The sequence below is a fragment of the Schistocerca piceifrons genome, chromosome X (genome assembly GCF_021461385.2).
Source record: "Schistocerca piceifrons isolate TAMUIC-IGC-003096 chromosome X, iqSchPice1.1, whole genome shotgun sequence".
Classification (NCBI taxonomy): Eukaryota; Metazoa; Arthropoda; class Insecta; order Orthoptera; family Acrididae; genus Schistocerca; species Schistocerca piceifrons.
In genome coordinates, this window is record NC_060149.1 from 227,983,935 (window position 1) to 228,005,909 (window position 21,975).

Consider the following 21,975-nt stretch of genomic DNA (forward strand, 5'->3'; position numbering starts at 1 on the left):
CTGTGGAAGTACTGGACACTGTAGGGTTTTAAAAAAGGTGTTGGTCCAATGACTGCCGTGGGTCTGGAGAAAATTATTCATAAATTCGAAAAGACGTGTTCTTTTGGTGAGCAACCTGATAGACAGAGGAAACAAATTGATTTGACGTCAGTGGAAGCAGTGGCCACAGCAGTGCAGGAGGAGACAAGTGGTGGTGTGCAAACGTGTAGTGCATGGAGAATTGCCTGAACATTGGACACACCCATGAGCATTGTGCGTAAAATCCTACAAAACACTCTTCTTTGATACACATTCAAAATTACCCATGTGCACGAGTTGCTTCCTGTTGACCTGCTAGCAAGAGAGACCTTTGCTTGCATGGAAGTGGACAATGATTGGCCAGGGAAGATTTTGTGGAAAGATGAAGCCCACTTCCATCTGACAGGGTATGTCAATACACAGAGTTTTCTAATGTGGGCAAGAGAAAATCCACACGCAAATCAACCGGTTCCACTTCATCCTGAAAAGGTCACTGAGTGGTGTGGGTTTACGGCATCATTTATCATAGGGCCATATTTTTTCGAAGAGACAGGTGCTTCTGGTAAGTGCTATGAGTGTCTCTTGCGCAATCTAGTTATTCTAGCTCTCCAAAAGCCTGGATGTGTGGATGGGATCATTTTTATGCAAGATGGCACACCTCTGAACATTGCAAATCCAGTTAAGCAGCTGCTGAAATGCCATTTCAGAATTGCTAGAATTATCAGCCGCCATTTTCTTACAGCCTGGCCATCCTGATCACCTGATCATAACCGTATGACTTCTGGCTGTCCGGCAGCCTGAAAGATGATGTGTTCAGTGTTCCGACTGCAAACTTCGCTGCATTGAAGGCACGCACTGTGCAACACATTCTGAACGTGACTCCGGAAACACTTCCATCAGTTGTTTAACATTCTGTTCCTCAATTTCAACTTGTTGCAGAAAATGGTGGACAACATACTGAACATTTTTTGGACCAGTCACACAGAAATTAATAATGTGATCTGATTTTGATTGATACTTTTTGTACGGTTTTTGGTCTCAGGACAATTAAAAACTGATGTAAGTGATGCTTTTTATGTGATTTTTGGCCTCAAGACAATTAAAAACCAATTTTTCCCATCCAATGTGATATGAACTTGCCGTGGTGGATGGGCTTACGTAACTAACAGTATCACACCTGTTCACGCATGCAAACTGAGTAGTTAAGTTTGTCTAACGTCAAACGTACACCTTAGGCATTGTTGTACGATTCATTTGTCATTTGTAGTCGACCACTATTAAATTATAATGCTTACAGTGCCATCTATTGCTACATTTTGTAACTATTTATTTTCCGTCTGCCATATGTTTTCCCCCTTCTCCAATAACATTCCGTTACAATTTGACGTCATTCTGACTAGTGGTGTTACTTCTACAGTGGTTTGAAAGTTTAATTTTAATTATAATCATCCTATATTATATCTTGCATTATTGCCCAATTTTGGCCTTGCAGGCCATTTTCAAGCATTGTAGGTGTTGATGTGTTGTGCAGTTACCCTGTTATTAAACAGTGCATACAGCCGATCTGAAAGCCAGCACATGACGTGCAAGTATGGCTGTGGTACCCCATGTGAACCAAATACACAGTTACATCAATTAAATATCTAGGTGTAAAGTTGCAAAGCAATATCAAATGTAACAATCACATGACATCAGTTGCAGGGAAGGCAAGTGGTCAAATTTGTTTTATTGCAAGAAGTCTTTTTAGTACGGCTCATCTCTAAAGGAGGCCACATACAGAATACTTCTTGAATACCACTAGAGTCTTTGAGACTCTACCAGGTAGGATTAGAGTACATCGAAGCAATTCAGAGGCACGTTGTTAGATTTGGTATTGATAGGTTCAATCATTATATGAGTATTATGGAAATCCTCTGAGAACTTGAATAGGAGTCCCTGGAAGAAAGATGACATATTTTTAGTGAAACACTATTGAGAAAGTTTAGAAAACCAGCATTTGCAATTGTCTGCTGAAGAATTTTACGGCACCCAATGTACATCTTGTGTAAGGAATATGAAGTAAACATAAGGTAAATTTGGGTTCATACACAAGCAATTAGACAGTCTTTTCCCCCTCACTCCATTTGCGAGTGGAACAAGGAAGAGAATGACTCACTGCTGTGCAAGGTAACCTCTGCCAAGCACCATAAAGTGGCTTGTGGAGTATGTATGTAGATGTAGATGTCTACATCAATTTATGGAAGTAAAGGAAAACATAAATAACTTTGAGAGGATCTGAACTCTCCTCCATCAAATTTGTGTCCAGTTCCTGTAATTAGTACTCTTCCTTGGGAACTTTGCAATGTAATAATGAACCTCAGAATATACTGTAACTAAGTACATGATTTCACAGTACTCTAATCAAATGAGTCATTTAGTTTACAAAGGACTTACTCAGTGAAAAATATAGTAAAATGCTAGCCATTTATATGATCGTCCTTTAATTAATATTAAGCTATCTTTAATCTCCATTTTTCAACATACATTGATTTATACTTAACTATATGTGCAATGTCACATACACTTTACAGTCTTGTACATTCAGAAATTTTTCAATTGTATACAAGCAAAATGGCACAGTGTAAGACACTCAACTCATTCGGTTCAAATCCCCACCTGGACATCCTGATTTAGGTTTTCCTTGATTTGTTTAAACAGTTTAAGGCAAATGCTGGGAAAGTACCTTGGAAAGGTACTTTTAAAAGGGCACAGCTGATTTCCTCTCCAACCTATTTCTAATGACCTCATCATTGACAATGTTAAGCTCTAATATTCCATCCTTTTCCTATGGAGATGGAGATGTCAAGCAGACATGATTTCAGTTTGCGTTTGAAGTTAATTATATTGTATATTAGATTTTTCACATACTTGGATAAGGGGTGAATTATTTTTGGGACTGCATAACCCACTGCTTTCTGCATCACACTAAGCCTGAGTGAGTTTTGTTACCAGGAATTTCTGAGTTGAAAGTGAACATCTTCATTCCCAAATGAATTACATAGCATTTCTTGTGTAACTTTGAAAATTATGACATAAAAGTAGTTACAAGTCAATGTGTCTTTATAGAGGCAGTTAATACCACAGGACAGAATTCTAGGATGAAAAATGTTGTTTATCTTTAATATACCTTATATTTTACCCTTATTTAAAAAATTTATTTTCAGTAATGAACAAGTTTGGATTATCTAAGTTTTTTTCAACATATTTCAAATTAAGTTTTGATTTGATTGAATATGTTGTTTTCTCTTTGTGATTAAAATCAGCAATATTACAAATTCTTATTCCTCAAAAATTAGTACACTTACAAATTCTATCCTTCAGGCGACCCACATGAAGACATGCTTGAAGACCTATTGATATTTCTGTAAGCATATCTGCTAATTTCTTCTGAATGAGCTGGGTGGCTGCTAAAGGCCGTCCAAACTGGTGACGCTCTAGTGTATATCGACGTGCTTCTGCTAAGCAAAACTCTGCTGCACCCAGGGCTCCCCAACCAATACCATAACGAGCATTACTAAGACAGGTAAAAGGTCCCTGGGGAAAAAGGGCACAAAAAAGAACCTTAAGTTACAACAGATCCAACACTTACAATAAAAATGTGAAATATGGAAGAGTTTATTTTGAATATAAATAGAACACACAGAAAAATTTTATCATCTTCACTTCAAACATCAGGCCTTTTTTAGTTTTGCCTGTTACAGTATGCATCAATTCCTCAGTATTCTTCGAGTTCATTATATCCACGTTGTGTAAACTGTATGAACCAAATGAGTATTGACTATATAATCCAATGTGCCTCAACTAAGAATAGATTTGCCATGTTTACCAAGATTCATCTACAAGATAACAAATCGTAGGGATGAGAGGTTTTTTTTTTTTTTTTTTTCTTTTAGGCTTTGAAGAATAAATTGATCAGCCATCATAAATGAGTGTAATGAATACAACTTTAACCTACGTGACAATCTGATTGTTGATTTGGAAATTATGTAAATATCTGGAGATGTGTATTAAGGTCAGTGAGAACCTAGGGATGAGAGTTACTTTTTTCTTTTAGGCATTGAAGAATAAATCGGATCAGCCATCAGACATGAGTGTAATGGATACAACTTTAATCTATGCGACAATCTGATTGTTGATTTGGGAATTATGTACATATCTGGAGATGAGAATCTAGATTATTCCATGATTGAACTTAGAACATCCAAAGTGATTGTGTCAACAATTTGCTTACAGTACTTCATGAAATCGGTGCTCAGCTGCAGGATGATTTGCCTCATAATGGGGAAGAAGAAGATAATTTGAAAAAGAGTAGCAACATAATTGTACAAATTTTCTCACTTTAGATGAAAGAGTAGGGTCTCAAACTAATTTTATTTTCTTAAAATTAGTAGAAATGGTCATACATATTGTAAATCTTTAACTGGCAATACAATTATAGAAAATAATTAGTTTTATTTCCTACAGATGAAATTATGCTGTTTTGATATCAGCCTGTAAAAGCAGACATAAGTTTGTATCTTTCAAGTTTAAACCTGCCTATCTCCTACCACTTACTTTTCAAAATATTTTGGAAGACTATTTATGATCAGATTTATTGACATGTTGCAATTCCTTTCTGACTCCTTCCCAATTTGGTTTCCATATAAGATACTTCACAGAGGATGCTATAATCATTTACAGGAATAAAATACTTTGTTAACAGTATCCTCTGAGAATCTTTTTGAATTTTTAGACCTCTTCCAGGTTAGACTTACAAAATTAATACAGCATGGGAAATCAGATAGTATAGACTCTTTCAGTGTTTTACCCTCAACCTATTCTTATCTTGATTTTTCATTAATGGCTTTCCAATGATGGTAAATAATCAGGCAGCAATGGTTGCCAATAAAATACCTGTACAGATCAAGTATTACTACTACACAACACAAGCCACAAAAATGTCAAATTTGTTAATACTATTTTATAATAGTGAATGACACTGTAAGTCATTGAAATGAGATAAATGTGCTGGAAATTCAGAACATACAACATGTAAGGTTCCTATGTAGCCAAACAGACAATTAAATTAGTAGCTTATTGATAACTAACTGAAGCAACAAAGTTTGCTCCAAAAATTATTTTCTGACAGTATGACAGACAAGTGATTCTGTTATATTCTTTGTGTATTTCTATCATCTGCACTAATGAAAAGAATTTACATTTCATAGGCTATAGTTAAACAGAAGAGGGAAGTTCCACAATTGTAATAGGCTTGTCTCTCTCATACACATGGCAAACATGAAAAAGCCAACACACATTACAAAACGATGGGTAGAAAAGGACTTGCCAAAGGTGGATGTACCAGAATTAAATAATGCTAAATATACAATTATGTACCAGTTTCTGAGAAGACATAAGAAAGGAAAAGAAATACACCTGATTGGCTGACTTTGAAGTAAAGATGCTGTAAATACAATAAATAGCTACAAACCCACAAATGAATCCATTTCAAAAATTTACAATCACAATGTACTATCTTTGCATGACAAGACTATGAAATACACAGCTCTTTTTTTCTTTTTATTTACACATCAAGTTCCGTAGGACAAAATTGAGTAGCAAATCTCCAAGGTCATGCAACATGTCAGAACATGAAATTACAACATACAAGCAATAACAGATAAAATAAAATGTATATGAACTCAAAAAAAGACAAGCCATAAGTTTGAGTAAGCACAATCAACAATATAAAATAGGAATGAGCTTAATTTTTCAAGGAACTCCTCGACAGAATAGAAGGAGTAACACATGAGGACTCTCTGCAGTTTCAATTTCAAAGTGCATAGATGACTGCTAAGATTTTTGAACTCCTGTGGTAGCTCATTGAAAATGGTTGCAGCAGTATACTGCACACCTTTCTGCACAAGGGTTAAGGAAGTGCAATCCAAATGCAGATTGGACTTCTGTCTAGTATTAACTGAGTGAAAGCTGCTAACTCTTGGGGATAAGCTGATATTGTTAATAAGAAATGACAGTAAAAAATAAATATACTGAGTGGCCAATGTCAATACCCAGACTAGTGAACAGGGGTCAACAAGAGGTTTGCGAACTTATTGCCCACACTGTGCATTTCTGAAGCACAGATATCTTTTGAGAATGATAAGAGTTACCCCAAAATATAATACCATATGACATAAGACTTATGTCATAAGTGAATGAAAATAAGCAAAGTAGACTAACTTTCATGTTGAACGATCACTTACTTCAGATACCATTCGAACAGTAAAAATGGCATCATTAAGTCTTTGGACAAAATCCTGAATGTGGGCTTTCCATGACAGTTTACTATCTATCTGAACACCTAGAAATTTGAACTGTTCAGTTTCATTAATCATACGCCCATTCTGTGAAATTAAAACGTCAGGTTTTTTTGAATTGTGTGTTAGAAACTACAAATGATGCGTCTTACTGTGATTTAGAATTAGTTTATTTTCTACAAGCCATGAACTTATGTCATGAACTGCACTATTTGAAACTGAGCCAATGTTGCACATAACATCCTTTACTACCAAGCTAGTGTCATCAGCAAACAGAAATATTTTAGAGTTACCTGACATACTAGAGGGCATTGCATTTATATAAATAAGGAATAGGAGTGGCCCCAACACTGATCCCTGTGGCACCTCCCATTTGACCGTACCCCACTCAGACTACACATCACCACTATTCTCAACACTGTGAATAATGACCTTCTGCTGTCTGTTGCTAAAGTAAGAAGTGAACCAATTGTGAGCTATTACCCACATTCCATAATGGTCCAATTTCTGCAGCAACATTTTGTGACCAACACAGTCAAACACCTTGGTTAAATCAAAAATATGCCTAGTACTTGAAACCTTTTGTTTAACACATCAAGTACCTCACAGAGAAAAGAGAATATAGCATTTTGAGTTGTTAAATGACTTCTAAAGCCGAACTGTACATTTGATATCAAAATGTGTGATATAAAATTATCAATTATCCTTACATACAGAGCATTTTCAATGACTTTAGCAAACATTGATGGCATAGAAATAGGTCGAAAATTGTCTACATTATCCCTTTCTTCCTTTTTATAAAGCGACTTTCCTACTGAGTACTTTAATCATTCAGGAAACTGACCATTCCTAAACGAAAAATTAGAAATATGGCTAAATACAGGGCTAACATGTGCACCAAAGTACTTTAATATTCTGCTAGGCACTCCATCATATCCATGAGAGTCTGTAGTCTTCAGTGATTTAATTATTCACTCAATCTCCCCCTTGTCTGTATCACTGAGAAATACTTCAGACATCAATCTCGGAAAGGCATTTGCTAAGATTGTTATATGATTTCCTGTAGAAACTAAATTTTTATTTAATTCACCAGCAATGCTCAGAAAATGATTGTTAAATACTGTACATATATCTGATATACAAGTAACAGAAACTGACTTTATATTGCCAACCTTGTGCTGCTGACCGGACACTTACTTCACAACTGACCATATGGTTTTAATTTTACCCTGTGAATGAGCTATTGTATTTGCATGCCATGTACTCTTTGTCTTCCTAATAACATTTTTAAGCACCTTGAAGTACTGTTTGCAATGCACTACTGTAGCTTGATTGTGACCACTTCTAATGTTTTGATATAATTCCCGCTTTGTTCTACATAATATATATCCTTACCCCACTAGTTAGCCACCCAGGCTGGCGTTTACTGCTAGTACCCTATTTAGCACCCCGCCCATGAACCATGGACCTCCCAAGTGGGGAGGCTTGCGTGCCTCAGCGATACAGACAACGGAGGGGTATCTGTCGAGAGGCCAGACAAATCTGTGGTTCCTGAAGAGGGGCAGCAGCCTTGTCAGTAGTTGCAGGGGCAACAGTCTGGATGATTGACTGATCTGGCCTTGTAACACTAACCAAAATGACCTTGCTGTTCTGGTACTGTGAACGGCTGAAAGCAAGGAGAAATTACAGCCGTAATTTTTCCCAAGGGTATGCAGCTTTACTGTGTGATTAAATGATGAAGGCGTCCTCTTGGGTAAAATATTCCGAAGGTAAAATAGTCCCCCATTCGGATCTCCGGGCAGGGACTACTGAAGAGGACGTCATTATCAGGAGAATGAATGCTGGCATACTATGGATCGGAGTGTGGAATGGCAGATCCCTTAATCGGGCAGGTAGGTTAGAAAATTTAAAAAGGGAAATTGATAGGTTAAAGTTAGATATAGTGGCAATTAGTGAAGTTCGGTGGCAGGAGGAACAAGACTTTCTGTCAGGTGAATACAGGGTTATAAATACAAAATCAAATAGGAGAAATGCAGGAGTAGGTTTAATAGTGAGTAAAAAAATAGGAGTTCGGATAAGCTGCTACAGACAACATAGTGAACGCATTATTGTGGCCAAGATAGACACAAAGCCCGTGCCTACGACAGTACTACAAGTCTATATGCCAACTAGCTCTGCAGATGACGAAGAAATTGAAGAACTGTATGATGAGATAAAAGAAATTATTCAGATAGTAAAGGGAGATGAAAATTTAATAGTCATGGGTGACGAATTCGATAGTAGGAAAAGGAAGAGAAGGAAACGTAGTAGGTGAATATGGATTGGGGGTAAGAAATGAACGTGGAAGCCGCCTGGTAGAATTTTGCACAGAGCACAACTTAACCATAGCTAACACTTGGTTCAAGATCCATAAAAGAAGGTTGTATACATGTAAGCAGCCTGGAGATACTGATAGGCTTCAGATAGATTATATAATGGTAAGACAGAGATTTAGGAACCAGGTTTTAAATTTTAAGACATTTCCAGGGGCAGATGTGGACTCTGACCACAATCTATTGGTTATGAACTGTAGATTAAAACTGAAAGAACCAGAGGTTGTACAGAGTTTCAGGGAGAGCATAAGGGAACAACTGACGGGAATGGGGGAAAGAAATACAGTAGAAGAAGAATGGGTGGCTTTGAGGAATGAAATAGTGAAGGTAGCAGAGGATCAAGTAGGTAAAAAGATGAGGGCTAGCAGAAATCCTTGGGTAACAGAGGAGACACTGAATTTAATTGATGAAAGCAGAAAATACAAAAATGCAGTGAGTGAAGCAGGCAAAAAGGTATACAAACGTCTCAAAAATGAGATCGACAGGAAGTGCAAAATGGCTAAGCACGGATGGCTAGAGGACAAATGTAAGGATGTAGAGGCTTATCTCATGAGAGATAAGATAGATACTGCCTACAAGAAAATTAAAGAGACCTTTGGAGAAAAGAGAACCACTTGCATGAATATCAAGAGCTCAGATGGAAACCCAGTTCTAAGCAAAGAAGGGAAAGCAGAAAGGTGGAAGGAATATTTAGAGGGTCTATACAGGGGCGATGTTCTTGAGGACAGTTTTATGGAAGTGGAAGAGGAGGTAGATGAAGATGAAATGGGAGATATGATACTGCGTGAAGTGTTTGACAGAGCACTGAAAGACCTGAGTCGAAACAAGGCCCCGGGAGTCGACAACATTCCATTAGAACTACTGACAGCCTTGGGAGAGCCAGCCCTGACAAAATTCTACCATCTGGTGAGCAAGTTGTATGAGACAGGCGAAATACCCTCAGACTTAAAGAAGAATATAATAATTCCAATCCCAAAGAAAGCAGGTGTTGACAGATGTGAAAATTACTGAACTATCAGTTTAATAAGTCACAGCTGCAAAATACTAACGCGAATTCTTTACAGACGAATGGAAAAACTGATAGAAGCCGACCTCGGTGAAGATAAGTTTGGATTCCGTAGAAATGTTGGAACACGTGAGGATATACTGACCCTACGACTTATCTTAGAAGAAAGATTAAGGAAAGGCAAACCTATGTTTCTAGCATTTGTAGACTCAGAGAAAGCTTTTGACAATGTTGATTGGAATACTCTCTTTCAAATTCTGAAGGTGTCAGGGGTAAAATACAGGGAGTGAAAGGCTATTTACAATTTGTATGGAAAGCAGATGGCAGTTATAAGAGTCGAGGGGTATGAAAGGGAAGCAGTGGTTGGGAAGGGAGTGAGACAGGGTTGTAGCTTATCCCCGATGTCATTCAATCTGTATATTGAGCAAGCAATAAAGGAAACAAAAGAAATGTTCGGAGTAGGTATTAAAATCCATGGAGAAGAAATAAAAACTTTGAGGTTTGCCGATGACATTGTAATTCTGTCAGAGACAGCAAAGGACTTGTAAGAGCAGTTGAACGGAATGGACAGTGTCTTGAAAGGAGGGTATAAGATGAAGATCAACAAAAGCAAAACGAGGATAATGGAATGTAGTGGAATTAAGTTGGGTGATGTTGAGGGAATTAGATAAGGAAATGAGACACCTAAAGTAGTAAAGGAGTTTTGCTATTTGGGGAGCAAAATAATTGATGATGGTCGAAGTAGAGAGGATATAAAATGTAGAATGGCGATGGCAAGGAAATCGTTTCTGAAGAAGAAAGATTTGTTAACATCGAGTATAGATATAAATGTCAGGATGTCATTTCTGAAAGCATTTGTATGGAGTGTAGCCATGTATGGAAGTGAAACGTGGACGATAAATAGTTTAGACAAGAAGAGAATAGAAGCTTTCGAAATGTGGTGCTACAGAAGAATGCTGAAGATTAGATGGGTAGATCACATAACTAATGAGGAGGTATTGAATAGAATTGGGGAGAAGAGGTACTTGTGGCACAACTTGACTAGAAGAAGGGATCGGTTGGTAGGACATGTTCTGAGACATCGAGGGATAACCAATTTAGTATTGGAGGGCAGCGTGGAGGGTAAAAATCGTAGAGGGAGACCAAGAGATGAATACACTAAGCAGATTCAGAAGGATGTAGGCTGCAGTAGGTACTGGAAGGTGAAGAAGCTTGCACAGGATAGAGTAGCATGGAGAGCTTCATCAAACCAGTCTCAGGACTGAAGACCACAACAACCCTATTTAGGACATTCTAATGGAAAGCAGCTCTCAAAGAGCATCAGAAATGTGTTAAGGAAAGCATTATATTTGTCATCTATGTTACCAGCACTATAAACATCCTGCCTCTCTTGTTCCTCGACAAGGTTTAAAAAATTCTCAATTGCTTTTGGATTAAATGGTTCAAATGGCTCTGAGCACTATGGGACTTAACTTCAGAGGCCATCAGTCCCCTAGAACGTAGAACTACTCAATCCTAACTAACCTAAGGACAACACACACATCCATCCCCGAGGCAGGATTCGAACCTGTGGCCGTAGCGGTCGCACGGTTCCAGACTGTAGTGCCTAGAACCGCTCGGCCACTCCGGCTGGCTTTTGGATTAACTTTCCTGCATAGTTTGTAATTATATGTGACATTTGTTTGAGTACAAAATCCTTTTAGTGTTAAAATTGGTGCATCATGGTCTGAAAGGGCATTGACCCTTTTACTAACAGAATGCCCATCTAGTAATGAAGAATGAATAAAAATGTTGTTTATGGCTGTGCTACTGTTCCCCTGCACCCTAGTTGGAAAAACACAGTCTGTATCAGATCATATGAATTTAGGAGATCTACCAACATCGTTTTTCTTGCACTATCATGTACAAAATTTATACTGAAGTCACCACACACAACTAATTTCTCGTACTCCCTATAAAGTGAACAAGAACCCCCTCTAGCTTGGGCAGAAATGCTCTGAAGTCAAAATTAGGGGACCTATAAACAAAAACAATTAAAAATTTAGTTTCACTAAATTCAACTGCAACTGCACAACATTCAAATATCTGTTCAGTGCAGTGCCACGATACATACCTCTATGGACTCAAAAGGAATACTGTTTTTTACATACATGGCCATTCTCCCACCCCACAATGAAATCCTTGAAAAACAGCCAGCTAACCTGTATCCTGGTAAAGGAAGCCTCTGAATCGTCAAGTTATTTAAGTGGTGCTCCGATATACGAATAATTTCATAGTCAACATCTATAAGCAGTTCACTAACTTTATCTCTAATAGCTTTAATATTCTGATGAAATATGCTAACTCCTTCTCTACTTGGAAACATGACATCCTCTGAAGGTGAGCCCTTAGAGGGACTTCCTTTAAGCAGGTATATCCATCAGCTGACTTCATTCAAAAACGGTGCAGCTCTAACACCAACTACTACAGGAATTTTTCCAAGAGTGTCCTACCACCACCCACTACACGTCACCTATAAGCTTTGCCAGTATCCCCTTCCCAAACCTGTTGAAGTGCAGGCCATGCCTAGTGAAACCCGATCTACTGATAAACTCAACTGGCACCACTGCAATGTGACCCATGCCCTCTGCCATCAGTGCCCTCTCCAGCCCAGTGTTAACGTGCTTAACAGCTGCATTAAGATGAGGCTGATCATGATGCTGAAACAGTTGCATGAAATGCAGATTGATGCCATCAGTTTGAGTAGCTATCTTTATCAGGTCACCACCTGCATCACATTCCCTGTCCCTATCAAGGCTATTCCCTGCACCAGGTCTAATTTGGTGCGTAGCTTTGTGTATGTAATTAATTTCATAATTTATTTTGACCATTCCTAGTTAATATCTTTTGTTATGGAGTGAAATCAGTAATTGTTTCAGAACTTAAATTCTATTGTTTACTTATAAACAAAAATAAAATCTGTAATAATTATAAACATTTGGAAGAAGAACTACTAGAATCCTTTAAGTATTTACTTGGCTCTATTTGAAAACATGTTAGCAAAGCCAGCCCTTATTTAATTCCAAAATAATTACCAGATTGGTCAAAAGCATTGTTTGCATAACTAGATCTGCTAATTTCATTATTTGAACAAATAATTTGGCTTTGTGGTAGAGAGAACTGTTAAAAAGGAGGAATTTTTCGATCTATTCATATAATTGAATGAGTTATGTTTTAATTGTAATTTCTGTAACTTAAAACATCAAAAAAGTGTAGTCTCAGTGCCTATTTACTGTGAGGATTTATAAAGGCCCTATTTTTGGTCTTGAGACAGTCCGTCCACGGCCAATTTTCAGAGGGAAATTATGTACTGCTTCAAGTAACAACAATGCATCAAATTTAACAGTGGAATTAGTGTAACACAAATAGGCCATGTGTTAAGGCAATGACAATGTCTGTTCAAGTTATTTGAGAAATAGTGTCACACATACCCTATTCTTCTGCAAGAACTGTGTGGTTAGGTTTATGTAATGTTGGGGGTTGTGGACAGTGACAGTAAAGAACTGTGAAACACAACTGTTCAACTGTTAGCTACATTAATTACAGTAGTTAGTGTTGAACCGTTCGCAGTACCAGCACAGAGAGGCTGTTTTGGTTAGTGTTACAAGGCCAGATCAGGCTGCTGCCTTTCTTCAGGAACCATACATTTGTCTGGCCTCTCAACAGATACCCCTCCGTTGTGGTTGCACCTACGGTACGGCTATCTGTATCGCTGAGGCACGCAAGCCTCCCCACCAACGGCAAGGACTATGGTTCAAAGGGGGAGGTGGTTGGTTATACAATTGATATAAATGGGTTCCTGTACATCATTCAGGTTCTTAAGGGCAATTGTAGCCTCAAAATGAATGGAAATCATGTTTATGACATGTTTTAACAACATTGTGTGTAAAGTTACTCCATTCAAAGAGTACATGCATATTCAAATGCAGAGATATGTAAACAGGCAGAATATGGCGCTGCAGTCGGCAATGCCTATATAAGACAACAAGTGTCTGGTGCAGTTGTTAGATCGGTTACTGCTGCTACAATAGCAGGTTATCAATATTTAAGTGAGTTTGCACGTGGTGTTATAGTCGGTGCACAATGGATGGGACATAGCATCTCCGAGGTAGCGATGAAGTGGGGATTTTCCCATATGACCATTTCACGAGTGTACGGTGAATATCAGGAATCCAGTAAAACTTCAAATCTCTGACATCGCAGCAGCTGGAAAAAGACCTGCAAGAACGGGACCAACGACAACTGAAGAGAATAGTGCAGCGTGACAGAAGTGCAACCCTTCCACAAATTGCTGCAGATTTCAATGCTGGGCCATCAATAAGTGTTAGTGTGTGAACCATTCAATGAAACATCATCAACATAGTCTTTTGGAGCCGAAGGCCCACTCGTGTACCCTTAATGACTGCACGACATGAAGCTTTACACCTCACCTGTGATCATCAACACCGACATTGGACTGTTGATGACTGGAAACAAGCAGATGGATGTGTAAGGGTATGGAGACAACCTCATTAATTCATGGACCCTTCATGTCAGCTGAGGACTGTTCAAGCTGGTGGAGGTTCTGTAATAGTGTGGCGCGTGTGCAGTTGGGAGTACTATGGGGCCCTTGATATGTCTAGAGATGACTGTGATAGGTGACACATACATAAGCATCCTGTCTGATCACCTGTATCCATTATTCATGTCCACTGTGCATTCCAACAGATTTGGGCAATTCCAGCAGGTCAATTCGACACCCCATACATCCAGAATTGCTATAGAGTGGCTCCAGGAACATTCTTTTGACTTTAAACACTTCCACTGGCCATCAAACTCCCCAGACATGAACATTATTGAGCATATCTGGGATGCCTTGCAACGTGCTGTGCAGAAGAGATTCCACCCTCTCATACTCTTATGGATTTATGGACAGCCCTGAAGCATTCATGGTGTCAGTTCCCTCCAGCACTACTTCTGACATTAGTCGAGTTCATGCCACATCATGTTGTGGCACTTCTGCATGCTTGCGGAGGCCCTACACAATATTAGGCAGGTGTACCAGTTTTTTGGCTCTTCAGTGTACTTTGCAAGATATTTGGCAGTATTGCCTTATAATGGATAACTTTACACATGTCTGGAAATTTTAAATGAAAAGAAAACAGAAATCTGAAGTGGCATGACACTTTTCATAGCTTTATTGACTTGTTGGAACCTATTACAAGGATAAATGCAATATGGCAAGTCATTTAAATTTTAAGTTTTTATTATGTAAATTGAAAATAATGTTTCTGCTGTGTCTGGAGCACGAGTTTCTCACCTTCACTTTTATAGTATTTCTATAGCAGGATGAGGCACTACTAACCTTGATTTCACTTCAATAATGACTGGATACATACATAAAAGATTGCAGGTGTTCTTTAAACTACAAAGATCATCTTTGTAATACCACAGGTTCATCAAGTAGCCCCTAGTTATTGATTTTGGAGATATCTCCAACATCAGGCCATACAAATGTCTATGTTGAGTCACCTGTCATCTTCACGAACTTAACTTGAATCTCATCATAAGATAGCACTAGTCCAATAATGTCCTCAGTATCCTTATTTTCTGCTTTTGTTTGCAGTCGTCGTAAAGTTACCCCCACCCAAGCAAAAGTCACACACCTTTGCTTGTTTTCAGCTTGCTAGTAAAATGTCTCCACTAAAAAAGTGTTTCACCTACTGTTCCACATAACTATGACATGGCAATGACAGTTTCTAAGCAATGTAAAAATACGTAAAGATACTCACATCCAATTAACTGCATTTATCATCCTGCATCATGATGTATGAACAACACTGTCATGATTTTTCAATCCAGTAAAGTTCACTATGTCTTATCTAAGCAGCCATTTTACTCAGAATTTCCAAAACAGGCCATGGGCGGCACCCCACAGAACTTAATGGGAAGTGTGTAAAGTAACCCAGGTTGCATAATTTAACCCAGTTTATGGTACATCAAATTCAGTCGTTATCTTAAAACCATTGCAGAGTATACCCTTGCACGTTTCATCCTCTCAGAAACTAAACTCTGCTTATATTCTGCTAAAACACAAAAATAGTTTTATACATAATCACTATTATGAATTTGAATATTTTATTTCCATGCATTCAAAAGACAGCAGTAGATTTTAAGCAACTTTCTTCTTCTCTGAATTTCTAATTCCTCTGAAGCACACATAAATTTGATAATTACTGAAGATTTTTGTACCCAAATGTACAAAAAACTTTGGACAAAAACAGAAGGCATTCAGCCTGATCCATCTATTTGCCATGCTTTCTGTCAAACTACAGCAAGCTGTAGTCTCAAAATAAAATGGCACAAAACCAACAGCACTGCTCCCTGTCTAGCACTGCTGCAATTGCATTCTCACAATGAGTGGCTTTTGGATATTAGCGAGATCATGAAAACCAATCCTCTGCAACAGTTAACATGTTCATCTGATGATTAGATTATAGTGTATGTTTTAGAGTTCAGTTGTTACATCATATTTCAAAAGAAAATATAAAACTGACAAGAATATTTAGAACATATAGAGTGAATATCGAACACACACAGAGACTGGCAATAGCAAGAAAAACTTTCCTGAAAAGCAAGATGATGTTAACAACAAATACAAATTTAAGTGTTAGGGAGCCTTTTATGAATGTATTCATTTGGAGTGTGGTGTCATGTAGAAGTGAAATGAAGAAAATAAATGGTAAAGAGAATATAAGCTTATTTGGTGCTACAGAAAAATCCTGAAGATTAAATGTATAGATTGGATAAGTAACAAGGAGGTACTGAATGGAATTAGACATCAAAGAGCTTAACATCAAAACTTGCCTAACAGAAGAAAGAGATTGATTAGACACATCCTGAGGCATCAAAGAATAGTTTAATTTGGCCTAGAGGAACGTGTCAGGGGTAAAAATTGCAGGAGGAAATCAATGTTAAATACAGTAGGTAGGTTTAAATTGATGTATGGTGCAGTAGTTATGCAGGTAGTAAAAAGTTTATACAGGAAAACAAGTCAGTCTTCAGACTGATGAATTCAACAATTACAATAAGCACTCTGTATTACTCGGCAAGGTGAATCAGTTACCTGGCTGTAATGGGAACTACTTGGCGATGTGACTTGTTACAGTAACGTTATAGTCCATCTCAGAGTGTGAGCACAAAAAGGGACTGCAGAAAATACCTTTGTGGAAAGCCATGACTACTTGCTATTAACATCGTTAATATTACAGGCAATGAAAACGAGGAAAGTGTGATAGTGCTGACACAGAAGGTGATAAAAGATGCATTCAGTTAGGGAATGGTGTGCAAATTACAGAAGGAGGGATATGATGCCAAGTGGAGTAGGACATCAAGTATGTGCCCCAAAACAGAATTAGAGAAATGCATACAATAAATATTTCATTGGTGATCTAAATAAATTGCTGCAATATTATGGCCATGGAAGGAAATACAATCTTTGCAGAAATTTCACAGCTGTTGTTTCACTGAATTAGCCTTCCCTACTAGAAAAGAAGCTCTAAGAAAAACTGTTCCATCTATGGGATTTGATTTTAGAAGTTGCTAGAATGAATGAGTCATGAACATACTGGCAAAAAAGCCTATGATATCAGACTTTTAAAAAAAATTTATAAAATGAAGCATTAGCATAAAGTGACCAATGGTTTACTTAGATGAGCCATGGATCCATACATACTACACTGTGAAAAATATTGCAAAGTGGCAATGTGTGAACAGTGTCATCGGACAACAGTGCCAGAGAGCGTTTCATTGTTGTGACTGCAGAGTTTTATTTTTTGTTCACATTTCCTCTGTGACTACAACAGGAAAACTTCAGACTATCATGTAGAAATGGCAAAAAAACTACAAATCTGTAGAGACAAAGAAAACCAAACTTTCACATTAATTATGGAGCAACAAACACTTTCTCTTTATTCAATTGGTAAACTCTTGCAAAAAATGTCCCTTCTTACTGCTGTCATGCCATCTAGACCTAAATCCTACAGAACTATTATGAAATCTTGCAAAGATAATCATGATACATCACACATCTTACTCTCTAACCTGAAAAACTTAACAGCTCATGCTTCTGCTGCTAATAAATAAATGTTGTTTGTCATCTAGCTTGGTGCATACCTTTTGATGTAACACTACTTTGGTGATTTATGCATCAATTTTTCTGGTTATAGTTGGCATTACAAGGCTAAGTGGGTTTCCTTCCAAACCTTTCCACCTACGAAAAATTTGAGATGGTCACTGGGAATCAAACACAGGACCTTGGCATTACTAGCCACAAATGCTAACCACTAGACCACAATGTCACTTTGCTTATGGGGCTGTGACATTATCTTTTACTGCTGTGTCCTTAGAAGACTTGAAATTAAACGTATCATGCCAAAAAAGTGTGTGATGATGAGTGGAGGAGACACACTTTGATGGCCAAGGAACTGAAAATATAAATAAAATCACTCAGCACAGATTCAAACAAAAAGTCAGCATTGTCATCCTTCAGTGAAACAGCAGCAAAGAATCAACAGATACACACGTAGAAAATAGCGATGTCACAGGGGAAGATAGTTTTCCAGATATTGCCCTTCTTACTGCTGCCCACTGTGAGCAGCCAAGGTGAGATATACTATGTGTCCCAATTCTGGTCTTATTCTAAATGGGTACTTCATTTAGATGTGAGTATAGACATTTAGCGTGTGACACCACTCCTCTTGTAACAGTACTGGAAGGTACACCATTACTACCTCCCCTCCTTGCTTATAGGGCATGAACACAGGGGCACCAGCACCCTGGCCAGATAATTGGATTGCTTTGCTGGGTAAAACTTCAGCTAAGGGAATTAAAATACACTCATCTATGGAATCTAAAGGAAGTTCTAGACATTACAGGCATAATAAAGAAGAAAATTGTAGAAAATAAAGTAACTTTTGAATCTGTTGCCTAAAGATGCTTCTACTAGAATAAAGAAATTTTTCTTGCTGTTCTGAGTTAATGCATACACAAAACATGACACTTTGCCGTCACTTGTTCCTACCAGCACACAATTCTCATTTAACAAAGAATTAAATACTGCTCTTGGTTGGTGTCGCAACGTAGTTGTCAGTCTCACACATTGCAATTCTTGACTGAATTACTCTGCCCATATTCAGTATGTTCTGGTATAAGATTAGGGATCATGGTAGTGAGTTATGGTGACACATGACAAAAACAAAATTCAAGCTTACTTTGAAACTGGTCACACCAGGAAGAACGTTTTCCTCTGGAACTTCAACTTCATCTAAGAAAATCATTCCTGTAGCAGATGCCCGAAGTGAGAATTTGCCTTCTATTTTGGGTGTTGCCAATCCTTTAGCTCCATTCCTTTCCACAATGAATCCTCGTAGCTTGCCGTCTTCACGTTTTGCCCAAATAATTAAAATATCTGCAACTGGGGCATTGCTTATCCTGAACAGACAATAAGTTACATAAACATAGATGCAGTATTACAAGTACACTTTTCAAATCAAAAGAAATCAACACAATGGAAACTCATCATAGATAGTATTAAGGAACAAGCATATGACAATATGATGTGTCTGAAATACCCAAATATAGCTACAGGTATGTACTATTATGCATGCCCACTCGGTTAGCTGTGCGGTCTAACGCACTGCTTTCCAGGTAGGAGGCATGCCGGTCCCCGGCACAAATCCATGCAATGGATTAGTGTCGAGGTCCGGTGTGCCAGCAAGTCTGTGGATGGTTTTTAAGACGGTTTTCCATCTGCCTTGGCAAATGTGGGCTGGTTCCACTTATTCTGCCTCAGTTACACTATGTCAGCGATTGCTTCACAAACACTTTCTCCACGTACGCATACACCATCATTATTCTACCATGCAAACATTGGGGTTACACACGTCTGGTGTGATATGTTCCTGGGGGAGGGGAGGTGTCCACTGGGGGCTGAACCGCACAATAACCCTTGGTTCGGTGTGGGGCGGCGGTGGGGTGAGTGGACTGCTGTAACCTGTTGTGGGATTGTGTACCACTGTGGGCTATGGCAGGGACGAAGCCTCTCCATCATTTCTAGGTCCTCAGTTCCATACAATACAATATTATTATGCATGATTATTAACATAGAAAAGCACCAGTGTAGGATTTTTATAACATAAGAAATGATATTATTATTATTATTATTATTATTATTAACCTTTATTTGTCTATGATACCTTTACAGCCTTGAACATTGTAATTACTGCACACTTACAATGATGATATCACGTCGTACATATAAGAAATACATAAGCTAAAATAGAAGCACATTAGATGCCATTATATAAACATTCAATGCCACTAATACACTGCAACATTCAAAAGTAATACTACTGATAATGGAGTTCAGAAATGTCTGAGTGGATATAAAAGTCTTTTAATTAACAGCTGTTTCAACTTGCTCTTAAAGAAATTTCCACAGAGCTGCTTTACATTATTTGGCAACCTATTATAAAATGCAAGTGGACTTTCATTTGTAGCACTTTTCTTACTCAGTATCATAATAACAACACCTTATGAGACCTTAGTTTCTCCCAGTGTATAGAATGTCGTCACCCAGCTGCATTCCCCTAAGTTATTTGAATACACCTTGTTCATGTATTGCATTAATAAAATCTCTATTCATTATGCTTATTGCATCATTCTCTTTTACAAATATAATTGTCATAAGCATATACCTTTATTGTATAGTCAATGAATTATACTTAATATAGTCCCAACATGACTAGTGTTTGCTTACAGTAGTAATAACCATAACTAGTATCTTCTGAAGCCTGAGTATTTTATCCATGTAGACTGTGGGTGCTCTACCCCAAATTTCAGTCTCGTGTTGTAAATGAGAAGGGATTAATCCATAGAGCATTTGTTTAATAATAGGAGGATTTATATATTTTTTCAGGTGTTTTAGTAACCAAATATTTCAGCTAGTCTCTTTACAGATGTAGCTGACAGACTCTTTTCATGTAAGACACTCATCAATAACAATGTCTAAAAATTTATGTTTATTGGATGTTTCAACTGTAGACAGTGATTCAGTATTTATATACACTTGAGACTGGTTGCAATTGAGGACCAACTTTATCACAACAGTCTTGGCCTTATTCGGTATAAGTTTATTCATGATCAGATGTTCCATGATTAGTTCAAAGTTGTCTTTATTGTTTTGGAATGCTATCTGCTCCTTGCGGCTGAGGATAATAAATGCTGTATCAGCAGCATAGTTCACTAGCTTTAAGTTTTATGATCTAAGAATACTTCCCTAGGAACTCCAAAGTTGAGAGTCTTGTATACTGATTTTACTGTGGGGCATTCTTACTTCCATTCTTATAATATAGTTTAGCATACTGTCTCCCATCTCAGAGGTAACTTATGAATTTTAGTGATACTGCTATTATACCGCTAATTTGGATAAAAGTACTGTATGATTTATAGAACCAAATGCCTTATGCAAATCTAGAATTAATACTTGCAACACTTAATACAGTGAAAAACCATACTTCAACATAATTGTTTCTCTTGTATCTGCACAGGCACGACAATGTTGCAAAACATAGCCATCAGCACAAATGTCACTAATCTAGCCAACTGTGGGCACTCAACCCGGGTGCCTGGAAGCTGGACCGCAGAAGAGGATAAACGCAATGTGCAAGTTGATCTATGGGGGAACAGGGAGTCCAAACACCATGTAGAGACACAAGGAGAAAAGCACAAAATGCAACCAGCATGAATTACCAAACAAATAACATGTGGAAACAAGAGCATGTTGCAATGTGGAAGTCAGGTCAGTGTTAGTCGATCACTCCATAGGAACTCACTGGCCCAACCTATCGTCCCTGGCAAGTAAACACCTGAGTCAGCAGTTCTGCCCATTTGACACTCCACACATGACGTCCATGATAGCTTCTGCACTACTCTACCACAGAACCCACTGCAGTTCATCTGTGTCCATACATTTGTCTCCTGGTGGGGATACCAAAATTTCAATTGAGCAACACATTATTGGCTAGTTCTACAGCCCTGAAAGTTCTCCTTGGTACCCAAGCCACAAAACATAATATCTTTATTTATGCCAATGCAATGTTCTTCTACATGCACATTGATACAGGTATTTCAACGATTGGTGGTCCATTAAAGGTTCCCTTACCTG

At 38.0% G+C, this 21,975-nt stretch overlaps 1 protein-coding gene across 1 annotated transcript in view; it reads right to left on the reverse strand.

Annotated features, from left to right (window-relative positions):
* The window catches only part of LOC124722274 (glutaryl-CoA dehydrogenase, mitochondrial-like), a 40,440-nt gene extending 19,476 nt beyond the window's left edge, over positions 1-20,964 (reverse strand). Inside the window, exons 1-3 of the mRNA XM_047247460.1 lie at positions 20,906-20,964; positions 19,022-19,241; positions 3,359-3,591 (exon numbers count right to left, since the gene is read on the reverse strand). Of these exons, the coding sequence (XP_047103416.1) occupies positions 3,359-3,591; positions 19,022-19,241; positions 20,906-20,964 (512 nt within the window). The remainder of the gene's footprint in view (positions 1-3,358; positions 3,592-19,021; positions 19,242-20,905) is intronic.
* Between the last annotated feature and the right edge of the window lie 1,011 nt (positions 20,965-21,975).